A 14,033-nucleotide genomic window follows, 5' to 3' on the forward strand; every position below is an offset into this window, starting at 1 on the left:
CATTGAACCTGGTTGTCTCAGAAGCAAGCTGCTGATAGAGGAAATCGTTGCTTTTACTTATTCCGCCTGTTTAATGCTGTTGCCAAGGGAACCGAAAGCGTCGATTCAAGCCTTTGTTAGACGAGAGGAAACTTTTCCATATTTTTCCTGCTTTAGGTGAAAATAAATAATTAAATGAATGCCACAGGCATCACTTTATCTCTCCTTTCATCTATGAAACCTGCAGAGGCCGGAGAGAGTTTTGGACCATGACCATCACTCAGCGTTTCTGTCCCCGAGTGCAGATTGAACCTGACCCAGCTCACACTCCGACTGAGTGGGGCTGTTTTGCTGCTCCGCCTGGGTACGCATCTCCAGGCTCCAATGGTTTAAGGTCACCAGCCATTAGACCTTTGTGCCTTCCTTTTTTTGGCAGACAGCACGAGTGTTTGCAGGGTGAGCTGGTTCAAAGCTTACCCGGCCAGAACTACCCCGTGCACTTTAACGTGGGATCGGCTCACCGGGCCAGTCAACTCGCCAATGGCACAACTGCTAAATCTGGTGCAAGGGTGGATGAAGAAGCTTGAAATCTGAAGTTGGAGGATTGAAATAGCTCCTTTCAGTGACAGCCAGTGACACTGAACTACATGCGAAACTGCACCCACTACACTTTGATAAATTTGAGCTGCGGTGTTCTCAGTTGGGAGCAGGACTGCCGATACCTGTGTTTTCCTAAAGGCCAGGACTCATAAAGCTTGTGAATTTTCTTGTTAAAGCTGGCACCCCACTTTCCTCTGTTCCCTCCCCCTATAATCCATTTTCAGCAGGGTACTGCTTCTCAGCCAGAGCTTCTCCTAAGGGCATTTTAAACGATGCTGTAATTACCACAGAATTACAGTCTGCCATTGACCTACTATATTTTTTCCTTTACAGGGGATTTGAAGGTGCTCAACACTGAACAAAATGGTCTCTTCCAATAACCTGAGATCCAGACTTTTATTTGCCACTTGGTTCCAATTAAGAGAATATACCTCAGTTTCCCAATATGTATCTCCAAACACCTGTCAACAAAGAGGATAACCAACACAAGTCTTCAGGCGTTAAGTACAGAACCTTTTAATAATTATTTCCTACTAGTAACACAATAAGGGGGCTACAAAACATAAAGATCTAGATGGAAGATGAAAGCCCTGCTGCAAGCATTTGCCACCCCAGGCACAATCTCAGACAACTATATTTGGATTCCAAAAGCCTGCGTGCCGAAACGGATTAAAATACGCTGCCCCTTTCCTCAGCCTGGTCTGAGCCATCCACATTTCAGTGGAACCACCCACACACCTTATGCACTCATCTCTTTTTTGAGACCAATGCACAAATCACAAACTTTCTGTACCACATGAAAGCATTCCTAATTTCCAGCTTTGCTAAATATTGGTATTCAATTTTATTCTGTGATTAAGACACTCTACTAATTTCAAGCACTGCTGATTTATGATTTGTCTGGTAACCTGCCTGCTTTTATAACATCTGTATCTATTCTGTTATATATCTGGCAGCACAACTAATACAGATTATTTGCACGGAGAGGACTCAATAGCTGATTGTTTTATTTGAAGTTAACAGTCAAGCTCACTGGTGCTTCATTGTGAACCTCTACATTAACTGGAAGTCAGGAAGCAGTCTTCACAGCCAAACAGGCGGCTAAAATAAAGCTCTTCAAATTCTATTTAAGGCACCTTTGACTAAAAGCAAAACAAACAAAAATACCCAACAATAACAAAAAGCACCCCTCCTTCCCCAAAAAGTAGCCAAGATTTAAAAAAATCATAAGGGAATCAGATGCCAAACTCAGAAACTCACTGGCATATTTCAAAACTTCATTTAAACATGTATTTGAACATTCCTCTGCTTTCAGATCTGCTGGATGACGGATGCTGCCAAAAATCAGATCACACAGGGCTTGGTCCTGCAAGACTCTACTCATGCCAGGTCCAACCCAGAAACACATAAATAAATAAATCCATGCTTTCAAGATGTGCCTGACTTGAAGTCCATGGGTCATCCCGCTGCAGTCATGCTCAACTGCTCGGCCAAATCAGGGCTGGAGTGCTCAACGCCGCAGAGAATCGATCCCTTATTAAGGTTCCTAATATGAAATTTGTATTTTTGGCACTTCTGGGGAGCCTCTTTGGTGCTATTCTTCTACAGCAGGATGAAGGCAATTATCCAGGCAATGAGAACTCTTCCTCCTCTCACACTAAATACAGTGCCTACATGTTGTCCCACGAGCACGCACATAGGGAATTCGATGGAGAGCAGGGCTCACAGATGATGAAGTTTGTACTGTCACAGACAGGTCCATGCAGTGATACCATACCCCGGCAGCAGTAGCCCTATGCTCACGTCACTGCATAAGACAGACAAGGAAATGTCCCAACCTTAAAGCCGTGAATCAGGAAGAGAGTGATAAATGCTGACTGGCAATCCTCTTACCCATGACTCTGAATTTCATTTTGTGTTTTAGGGTCAACCACAGGTTCTGAGAGGTGCAACAAAACATCTTGTGAAACTCATGGCCAACAAGCCCCGTATCTTCCTAGAGCAATGACAGGTGTGGAAACTTGGGGAGAAAATCTTTAGAGGGATCTTCATGAGGCATGAATACAAAAAACCATAAACCCTAAGCTATCCATGAGAGACTTCCATGAATTCTCTGAATAATTTGGTGTGATTTTGCTGAGCAAGATTCCCTGATACTCATGTCTTGCACGCTGCTGGAGTCCAGTGCTCTTCCAAGGCTTTAAAGGAATACCATTTGTCCTGCAGTACAATGGTGCAGAAAGGCTGAAAGTTGAAGCTAAGAATTTTACTTGTTCAAATAAACAGAAACACAAAGGAAAAGAGCCGTAGCTGAAGTACTGATTTTCTTCTACACCATTAGCTCTACAAGATTCAGAGTTTTATGCTTCTTAAGCACTCAGCTTCTAAAATATTTTTTTTCAGATATGATCAACACAGTTTTCTTTGTTGCATGAAGCATATTTCTCTTTTGTCCCAACCAAAGAAAGGATCTACTTTATGCCGTGAATAATTTTCAAGATGGTATCCCAGCAACAAGTATCCAGCAATGCATATGTAAAATTGGCTCTACTTAAATAAACAGCAGAAAAATGTTGCAGTTTCTTTCAAGGACTCCAGTGATGTTTAGATTTCTTTTTCAGAGATATGTAGTAAACAGAAGTAATAAATCAACTGATTTAAAAAGCAGTGCTTCAGAGATTTTCTGCACATCTTGTCTTGTTTGCTAACACTTAAATGAAAACCCATCTTTAAAACTATTCTTTCCATGTTTCTAACCTCACAATCTTACCTTTAAATAAGATTATAATAATCTTTTATACCTACTTTGCAGACATTTCTTGGAATTTTACAGAACTAAGCTCCCAAACCTATTAAGGAAGGTCTCACTGGCGAGGGGTATCTGAGGTTTGGCTTGTGAAGATTTTGCTACATTGCTCTTTTGGAGCTGTAGGAATTGGCTCTGTTAAACCACTGGGGAAGCAAACGTTAAGCAAACGTCACAGCACAGAGTTTTCTACAAGAACAAGGGAACAGGAGATGCAGGCTCTCCTCTGCTACAGACCGGTTCTGCCCCACCTCTTGGACCTCTGAATGTAGGAATTACCCTGCAAGAAGCTTCTTGGAGGAGAACCTCCACCTGGGAGGAAAGACTAAGGACATCTTCACTCCAGCATTATCTAGAAAGAAGGCATGAAAAAAGCCTTCTTGAGGGTGAGGTACCATCCTACAAATGCTCTGGGTTGAGGAGAGCTCCTGGATTAGCAGCATACAACGGCTGCATCCCCACAGCACTAACAGCTTTGACACTATAGTATTTCTATATTTCCTCCATGTACCTTTTAGATAAGTTACAGTGAGTTTAAACTGTCACTTACGCTACAGAATTTTTTTTTTTTTTTTGGTGAGAAGGAAACAGATTACATCATTAGCTACACCTCGAGCTAACACTGCTCTGAAATCATGCCTTGAAAATTGCACAACAGTCACCAATTCTTAAAATATTCTCACAGGATCTCTCCAGGACAGGTCACACAACCCCCTGCCCTTTCCTTTAATCCATTTGTACTTCTTCCAGGCGCTCCTGGTCCCTACACAATTTCAAATCAAAGGTACTAAGATTTGCAGAGAGGTATCAGGAACTTCTGTGTGGTAAAAACAGGCCTGCTGCTGAGGACCTACCCAGCAGCAAAGGCAGCACAGCATGACCAGCCTTGAACAAACTGTCCTCAACTCAGTAGAAAGTAAACACAAGAAACACTTTGTAAGGGCCAGGAATAAATTCAGATGCTTACCCTGGAAGATGGAAGATTACAAGCTTCTAGCGCAGTTTCTACCCGTTTTCTGTCAGCGGAAAACAAGCGGTATATGCTGCAAAACAAAGGGATCTGGCTTAAAGATATGCCTTGTCGGCCCATGAGGCTTAAAGACAGTATCGCTTCCCAGTCTATCACACCTTTAGCTATTTATTGCCATTTGCTGGCTGCTCAGTAACACACACGAGTTTAATGGTGCCCACAATGAGTCTGACTCTACCTCACACAAGCCCCGATTACAGCACATAGTTATTTGAGAAAGTCACCACTGCGCTCTTCGTATTACCCCAGCAACATGCAACTTGAACATATTTACCCTCACGTCATGTCTCTGAGGTAAAGAAATTATGTTGATTTTTTTTTTTATTTTACACAAGTGAAATGAACAAGGGCAGAGAGGCCAAATGTCTTGCTCAAGATCGCAAGGGCAATCTACACCCAAAGGGTATTTGAACAGAGACATCCTGAGCATCATGGGCCACTCTTTCCTGCAATATGTGTTATAAATGGATGATAAATTTACTATTCTAGACACAGGGGTCACATGTTCATCCCAAACATATATTCTCACTCATGAGTCAGAAGAGACTACATGGTAGGGAAAGGGAACAGGACTTACTTCTTCAGAGGAATGCGTCCTTCTGGAGTCACCTGCAGCTTAAGTTTTGTGTAACTGTGGAGAGAAAAGCATCTTGTTTTATTTTTACAGAATTTTCAAGTACCTCTCTGCCAACTTTATAGCTCAGTGCTAGTGCTCTGCTCACGTGGCAAGTTCCAGTCAGCTCTTTTGCCCATTATGAAAACCTGTTGGGATATCATTAATATGTAAATGCTTCTCCTTCAACAGTAATGCACCTGTACTGTCAAACACTGTCTGACTTGCAACAGGACATTGCAAGTACCATTAATGCACACATTTGTCATCCCCCCAAGCTCCTTCTCACCCAGGCTGCCTGCCAGTCTATCAGCAGACTGAATTGTGGCACACAGGCTGTACAACTTGACTGGAAAGGTGGCTGTACTCCTCTTCCAGAGGCTGAAATTGTCCCTAGATGTTGCATACCAACATCCCTGCCTCCCTAAGCCCTCCCCAAAATACATCTGTGAAGGTTTTTTCATTTGACCCTAAATGTTGTCACTCCTCAGCTATAAGGAAGTCAAATCGCTGGCAACTGAAATGTCTCTGCACCAGCAAGAGTGTCAGCATATTTGGCAGCCCTCGGCAAGCCCAAGACATCTCCAGTATGAAGCAATATAAAAATTACATCTACAGGCAGGCAACTATCCAGCTTTTGAACCAAATATTTAGAGCACCTCAATATTTCAGGCCCCCCGTGACTTCTCTCACACGTTCATTAAGGCAGCAGGATGATGACTTGTCTTTCTTTCTCCATTTCTTTCAACATACTGATTCAAAGTCTACTGAAGTCATCCAGTAGCTTTAATGAGAAGCAGTTGGGCCTATCCGATGGTCCTCCTGGTATGCAAGGACCACTGGTTACCAGCATAATGCCTACCAGCAGCAGACTGCGAAGAGCACAACTTTTTGAGTGCTTCATCTCTTCCACTTGAATATAATTAAAACTATAAATGAGTTTTGCAGTATATGATCTGGTGAAAAAATGTGGCAACACTTAAGTATTTAAGAGAAACCTTTTTGTTGTTTAAAAAAATCCCCACTTTTTCACTTTACCCACTGGCCTACCAAAAAAATGAAAAGGCATGGTTCTAATAAACTTTCTTTTTCTTCCCAACCAAAAATGCCATTAGGAACCGCTTCAAAAACAAAGTACGTGCTAATATCCCTAACTAGGATAGGAACATTTTCACAAATCCTTGTCTCCTGGTATGCATCTCCTGGAAACTGAAATTTCTTGTGCTACTGTGTCACCAAACAAAATTATCATTACCTCTGCCCCATATCCCAGCACTGAGCTAGATTAAAAATGAAAAACCACAACGGTTAGTAAAAAAAGGTTTATTTTGCCTTTTTTTTTTTTTTAAAAAAAAACAACTTTTGAGCACATTCTGGTCACATTTAATATTTTCCTCTACAGCCAAGAAAGCTAGAAATAAAATAAAATGGGAAAAAAAAAAAAAAAAGAATTCTGAACTTCAGATAAAGCAAACTAAAAATGTGTGTCTGAAGAACAGTCAACCTCCACAGTACTTGCCACCTTTTTCCTCCCAAATTCTTTGCTACACATGGGACGCTATTTTTTCCCCTGCAGCCATTATCCACCCATCTAAGAAAACCAAGCATTTTATTCCTGTTAAAAAGCTTGCTAGGAGATACTCCCATCATAGCAGCCAAAGGGACTCATTTCAGTAGCATGGTGCTGAGTCCAAGAACAACAAATGCTGGACGTAACGCTGACCCCAGGTTTCCACAGTGCACTCACCCTTTGCTCATTACTGCCCTGGTCAGTATTTCAGTAGTAATGTACTCCAGTGCCCATTTTTGCACCCCAACACAAAAATACAATGCATGGTTACAACAGAGGAATGTAACCAAAATGGCAGTTTTTATTAACCACCCCTTGTTCCAAATTAACCCTATTTTTCTCACCTGACCAAACCACAGGAAAGCTGCTCAAGCTGTTTACGATTGCACTTCCACTGCTTTGAGGGACTGAATGCCACAAAGAAAAAAAACCTTAATTCTGCTCTAAGGCAATTTGCTTTTCTATTTCGACAAAAGCGTTCTGATAGGACTGCAACCAACCCCTTGCTTAGTATAGTAATTATAATGGGGAAATATTTTTAATCTTCAAAGTCAAAGATTTCTTAAGTGACTCTGATTTGGCATCCATGCTGAGGACCCTGGAAACCTTACAGTTCCCAAGTGATTTATTAATTAGTGGAAAAAGAAAAACACACAGGAAAGTCATGCTTGCCTGCTACTGAATCTACACAACATGTCCAGTGACTTCATCTTTAATTAATATCGCTTAAACAACCACTGAAAAATGGCTCCAAATAAGACTGGCTTTACTATTCTGTGTGATAACATGTTCCTCCTTTGAATCTGATATGAAAACGCCCATTAGGTAACAGCCACAGTCCTCCCCACTACAGACCTGTCAGCAAAGTCCACTGGTCACCTGGGTATTCGAGTGGGAAGGGGCATGGAAATGCTAATATCAAATCACTCCCGTAACTCATCTACAACCTACGGAGCTGAAGGAAGTCATCTCTGCTCTTGCTATGCCACCTGGATCTGCTCAGGTTAGCAGAGTGCTTTCTCCACTGTCAATACGTGGAGCCAAAAGGAAATGTTAAACATTTCCATCCATTTGGGATTTTGTTTGCCTAATATATCATTGCTGTTCCAACACAGCATTATCAGACACAAAGCTGTAGTGCCTGCAATGTCCAACGTTCAGAGTTTCTTCAAGGATTTCTGCTGGCTTTGGCAGCTGCACAACAAACACCATGGGAAGGAAACACACACACACACACCCCTTCCCAGAATGGACAACTATGAATATGAACATGGGTTAAAGTTAAGCAGCTGGAAACCTTCTGACTACATACGGGTGCATCTAATGAAATTAGGCATCCACAGCCGTAGAAATTCCAGAAAAAAAAGTGGGTTAACTTGCTTCTTGGATGGAGGTAAGTTTTAGGAACCTAAGCCCCAGCTTGGTGTTTAGCTGGGCTGAGCCTCTGTCTGCGAGCAGAAATTAGAAGGTGTTTTGGAGAGACACAAAGCTGAATATAACCAGCCAGCTCTTAGACTGGGGAGGGTATATCTCCTATTTTGGAATCCCAAAAGGCCAGCAAGTACCCCAATTCATTGCCATCACTCTCTGGTAGGCTTTGCCATGCTGTTCTCAATGCTATCACTTAGGCAAAACTCCCTCAGCAGGTGCACTTATCACCTGGCTGAGAATCGCTAGTCTCAGATTTAGTTCTCTTTCCTTTTAGAGGTGTGTTTTTACACCCCAAACGTTCTCATAAACAGCTTTTCTACTTAGTTGAAAGAAACTCAGAATCTGCACACTGTACAAATGTTGAATGGATTCACAGCTTCCCCCTGAACCACATGAAAACCAGAGAGATTAGACTGAGGAAAATGGACTTCTTGCATTTCTCGCTTTTTGATCAGTAACAGAAAAAGGGGAAAATAAACCGGAAGCAAGCAAGAATATTCTTTCATTTTAAATGGGGATGTTCAGAATACAGCTGAAGCTACTACTTGGGTATACAAGGGGAAGACAGCACTTAATTCTGTTGGTTTTGCTACGACTTAGCAGTTTGCAAGAACCCTAACAAGATTTTTGTTTAAATGATGTTTAGATACAGGCTTTTTAAAACCATGAGAAAGGACAGCCTGTGTTTACAAAAGTGACAACTCATCAAAGCAGAAACAATAGATGACAATGTGACTAACAAGCAAAGAGGAAAATGACGCAGAGAAAAGAGCAACACCCACAGCATTAAATGCGACGGCCACTTACGCTTTTTCCAGAAACGCGTCCCTTGACATGTTCTGTGCCAACAAATTTGTTGCCAAACTGAACACTTCATCTGACCATTCCTATAGAGAGAAAATTTGATTAAATGAGGCTTAGTTTAGATGTTTACTTACACAATGCAAAATATTTTTGAAAATTATATCCTTAGTATAAAGGGCCTAATTAAAGTCTGAACTTGATTTTTCCAATTACAGCTTCCTTCCTCATCTGTGAGACCTGATTTTCTCATGCTGAAAAAAAAATGAAAACTGTTACAAATATTTTTTTAAAGATATATTATTCCACTGAATTGAAAAAAAATAGTCGTATCGATGAATCTCTGATGCAAAATACCTTTAAGTTCCTGGAAGATGTGCAACAAATGCCCCAGAAAAATACATTTTCTGGTGTGTTGGACACTGTTCTTGTTAACACACTAAGTATTAAAATAGGAGCTTCTATACCACCATTCTTACACAATGAAGCTGAAATGGGCTTGAATCCCTCTGAAGACAGACAGACCCGACATGGTGGGATACAGACCATACCATAGCAAGTCTCTTGCTTCAATGTCCCCTCTTCTAAGAGCTTGTTGCGAGAGCCTGCGCATCACTCTCTCTACAGATCATGAAGTAATTCAGACAACAAACATCATGACTTATCTTGTATGGCGAATACCGAATTAAAAAGTATAAGTATTGACTCTAGCCAAGATCTTACCAGCCAATGTAAGAAATGTGCTTAAAAAACCAAACCAGCAGAAATATATAGCAATAAATTTAAAATATTCAGTTATACAAGGAAGAAGATGCAACTCCAAATAGAAAAGCTCCTCTTCCCCCTACTGTACTTCCTTACACTGTGGTCCTATCTCTCATTACATTATTTTTGCCTCTTACTACCCTGATGTAGGGAAGAAATGTCCTCCAGCTGCTCACGGGAAACCTCCCATCTCCACCTGCAGGCACTGCTCGTCCCATGGCTCTCCCTCATTTTTCCTCTCTTTATTTTCCTGACTTGTTTTTCTCATTTCTTCGTGTGTAGCCAAAGCCCTTCCCTTAGGTCTCAGACCCTTCCCAGGTTCTCAGCCAGGCTGATCCACAATTATAATCTGAAGCTTAGATTCCAGTTTGTCCTGTTGCTCTCCTCCCTTGCAGGTCTCTCCTGCAACTTTTCATTGACAACTTCAGCGCATTTTCCCTTGCTAACTTGGTGCTTACTCACAATCTTTAATTGCAATTCTTTTTAATCACAACTGTGGTTTTGGACTGGCTTTGTTTCACCGCTTTCTTTTAAAGGGCAGAAAATAAATAATGCCTTTGCAAACAATGTGATTTTTTTTTAATTTGATGAAGTTTTCTGAGCTTTCTTTGAAACTAAAATTGAGTTTCCTTTCATATCAGTCCAGATGCAAAATTCCCATTGTGATACAGCCTCTCAGATACACACTCTTTGGGAGGTATTCCCTCTCCTTGGCTCTTCTTTTTCTTGAGGAAAAATACAAAAAAAGGGGGATTTCATTCTGACAAAAATTGATAATGACAAAAAGTATCATTGACTTCCAATGAAATAAATGTTGCTACATCACTTTGGAGCTTGTTTTACCTAAAAAGCCTCAGGTTTCCACGTGACTAGGTGACTGATTTGAGAAAGGTTCAGAAGTTATAATTTTTCTGTCTTTTTTTTTAACATGCTAAGTTTTTTTTCCCTAAAGTTATCAGACCTTGTTCCTGAAACGGGTCTCGTGCAGTCGCTCCCAGAGAGGAAGAGATAAAGCTACCTATATGCCTACTGTTATACGGGCCTTTGATCTCCTTCAGCCATCAGATCCTTAAGTCCACCCCATTTACAACCTCACCACTACGCAGCTGAGACAACACATCTCTCCACGACTGGTATTTCTGGCAGAGAAACCTGCCTCCCTCAGACACAGACTTGTTCTGGAGGCAAACCACTGTTGCTCAGATAGTGCTTCCCTCCACCCCTCATGACCACTTCCATTTTTCTTCTTTAATTGTTTTTCCTTCTTAGGTCTAATTTGAAAAAAACAGGGGTGTGAGAAAGAACAAGAGAAGGAGTTGGGTTCGTTAGTGACACAATTGCTTTGCTGTGACTCTTGGAACAGAAAATGTATTAAGTGCAGCATCTTTTTTTCTTCTTGGCAACTCATTTTTCCAGGCTCAAAATAGGCTCATCTTGTAAACACTGCTTTGCTTAGGCATTAATAATAGCAGTTAAAACCTCTCCCTGTGACACTAACAGCTGCAAAGATTAATGGCAACATAAAATATTATTTAGAAATTGAAAATACATTGGCTTTTAACAGATCTTGATAGACTTTGTTTTGATCTCACTGATTCTGCTGGACTTAAAACTGAAGAATTTTGTAGAAAACAGAAGTAGGGCACTTCAGGAGTATCCCACACCTCAGCTTTTCCTTCTCTTTGTCCGAGTGTTTGTTGACAGAAATGTAGGGGGAACTCAGTTATTGCGTGCCTGTCACAAGCATTATTTATATAAACAGTCTTGCCATGTTCCTTTGCTAGCTTTTCCCAGCTCTTCAAAGTGATCACATTGCTCTTGCCAAATATTCTAAGGGGTACCTGCAGGCTGAGACGCTTCTAAGGATGCAGGTGCCAAGCCAACAAGTCACAAGCAAATCTTGCGCATTGCCTCTCCCGTTCCAGCCACCCCAGAGCCACAGCCAAAAAACCAAGATCAGAAAATATGCCAAGGATCACATCATCTTTCCAGTCACTGCTCTGAACCCTCAGCAGGAGGGGAAACAACAGCCCTGAGCACAGACCCGAAGAAATAAAGTGAGATGCTGTGGACTGACTTTGATGGGCTTGCATCAAGCTGTGAGCCAAGACGCGTCTCACCGCTTTAGCTACCAAATGGCTCCGTTTCCTTGGTTTTGCTGCATGGTACAGAGTAAAGCCCATACTCTAACTCCGTGCATGATGCACTCGGCAGACGTCTTCACCAGCAGCAGCGATTCCAGAAGGCAGCGCTCGGTGAGAGCACTCCGCAGGGTAGAAAGCTGTTATGTGTAGAAAGAAAACAGCCTACTGCGGAAAGGTTATAACAGCCTCTGAATCACTGCGGTAGCTGCAGACTCCTGTACAGATGCAATACAAAAGGAAAATATAAATTTAGGTATTTTGAAATAGGACTGTACTAGTGCCAACAAACTGTTGCAGACTGGAAGCCTCTGATCCCGTTTGGTAGCGGAAGAATCCAGCCTTCCGACATTCAACTCCAATCAAGTCACATCCATCAAGATAAGAGCTCCCTGAACTCCATCTCCTCTTGGCTACGTCCTGTTACACTAATTCACATTTATATAATTTCTGTGAACTTTACTAACAAATTATTTAGCTGTTCTATGCTTTGACAGGTAGCGTATACGCAGCAGTTCATTTGGAAATCTGTTGCTCAGTGAAGTGATTTCTTTCCTCTATTACATGCATCAGGATACATACCGTAAGACATTTATCTCAACAGAAGAGATGAGACTTTTTTCATAAGAAAAGACAGCACACATCCTTGAAAACACTTCCTTCAAATCAGAACTGACTACGTGTGAAGGCAATGTTTCTCACACATTTGTTTTTGGTGGGAGGTTAACAAAGCAAGCTGCTGAAATTCTACACTTTCAGCATTCTTATGAATTTTATTTAAAAAAAATATATCAAATGGATGTGAATTTCTATGGTTTACTTTATCATTCTATTATACTGATCAAGCTCTTATGTATGCTGGGGAGGCTGGAAAAATAAAGATGTATGCTGGAAAGCCTAGTATAGCACAACTTGTGAACCATCTTTGATGACATCATTTTACCTATGGAGGAACTAATCAGCTCTTAGTGATGGATCTTATCCAAAGCCCATCAAACCAAGAAGAAACAAATTTCCTTGGGCTCTGGATAGGTGTCTGTATGGTCAGGATGGACTAGCGTGGCGAGAACAGAGTTGGCATGAGAGGCACAGAAGAGAGCGAAAGAGATGGGAAAGATGGGATGTTAACTCCTGAAGTTACTGGATTTGGGAAGAGAATGAGATACTGTAGAGCATACAGAGAGGTTCACAGGTTGGACTTCTTCATGTTGGGAACAGAGACAGAAAAAGAGCATTGGCTCAGAATAGGTTTGAGACTAAACTGCTTCCTTTATTCTGGCTTCCGTAGCACTGTGTGTGTGTATGCTCACAAATCCTATCCCAAGGCAAGCCCAGGCAGACCCGTCTGAAAATAAGCAAATGCAGATCAGTACTACTTCTCTTCATCATCAAGACCTGTCTAGCAATCTGCTTTTTAGACCATTACCTAATGAATTTCAAGCTGCATTCTCTGAACAAACCAGCTGCTCAGTGCTCTTCAGCACATCACTAATGTACTTTAAACGGTAGTTACTTTCTCCTGGAGGAATGCACATAAAACAGTACATTCCAACTACATTGTCATTTCTAGCTCTTTATTTAGTTCACTTAAGCAAGTTGAATAGACCAAGACTCATATTTGCATAATTTTCCTACAACTTGGGCAGTGGATGTGATGAACAGTTTGTAGCAGAATAAGCAGACTTCTGCAAAGGAAGAAACCCCCATAATTGGATAATTTTAACTGCCTCACTAAGACCATTACAGTTTTCTTTGCCTTTCTCCTCCAAGGGAGGACTCACTGATACTTGTCACACAACTTTAAAAATAAGGTATCACAAATGAAGGGTTAATCTCAAAAACGTTAATGCACTGAAAAGGAAAGGGTGGGGGAGTTTTTCATTGGCGCTAGCTTTCCCTGGAACATCAGTGAGAGGAAGGGTCAATATTTATGCATGTGATATTGTAAACGTCTTGTATTTACATGCCTTCTCAGAGCTCCCCAATGAGCTCATAATGACTTATAATGACCTTATGCTTGTAACGACTCCTCTGAGTCACTACCTAGGGTCCTGGAGATAATAAGGACCAGATTCTGTGGTCCGGCTCATATAGAGTTGGAAAACATGTTAAAGAAGGAAGAATTTTTAGAGGCATGCAACAGTGATCAAACTCTGCTCTCACCGAAACAATCAGGATATTTAGCATGATTTCAGGGCAAGCACAGCTAATCTGCAGTGCTTTGAAAATCACATCCCCAGGCCACAGTACCTGATTGAAAAAATATTAATTTATTTGGTCTATCGCATTTCCAAATA

The 14,033-nt window shown here is 41.3% G+C and overlaps 1 protein-coding gene across 4 annotated transcripts in view; it reads right to left on the minus strand.

Moving 5' to 3' along the window:
• PLCB1 (phospholipase C beta 1) overlaps nt 1-14,033 on the minus strand; it is a 406,093-nt gene that overhangs the window by 144,968 nt on the left and 247,092 nt on the right. For all 4 annotated transcript variants that reach the window (XM_074864428.1, XM_074864427.1, XM_074864429.1 and 1 more), the window contains exons 5-7: nt 8,837-8,916; nt 4,993-5,046; nt 4,353-4,428 (exon numbers count right to left, since the gene is read on the minus strand). In XM_074864428.1, coding sequence (XP_074720529.1) covers nt 4,353-4,428; nt 4,993-5,046; nt 8,837-8,916 — 210 coding nt within the window. The remainder of the gene's footprint in view (nt 1-4,352; nt 4,429-4,992; nt 5,047-8,836; nt 8,917-14,033) is intronic.

Source organism: Strix uralensis, chromosome 3 (assembly GCF_047716275.1).
Source record: "Strix uralensis isolate ZFMK-TIS-50842 chromosome 3, bStrUra1, whole genome shotgun sequence".
Taxonomy (NCBI): Eukaryota; Metazoa; Chordata; class Aves; order Strigiformes; family Strigidae; genus Strix; species Strix uralensis.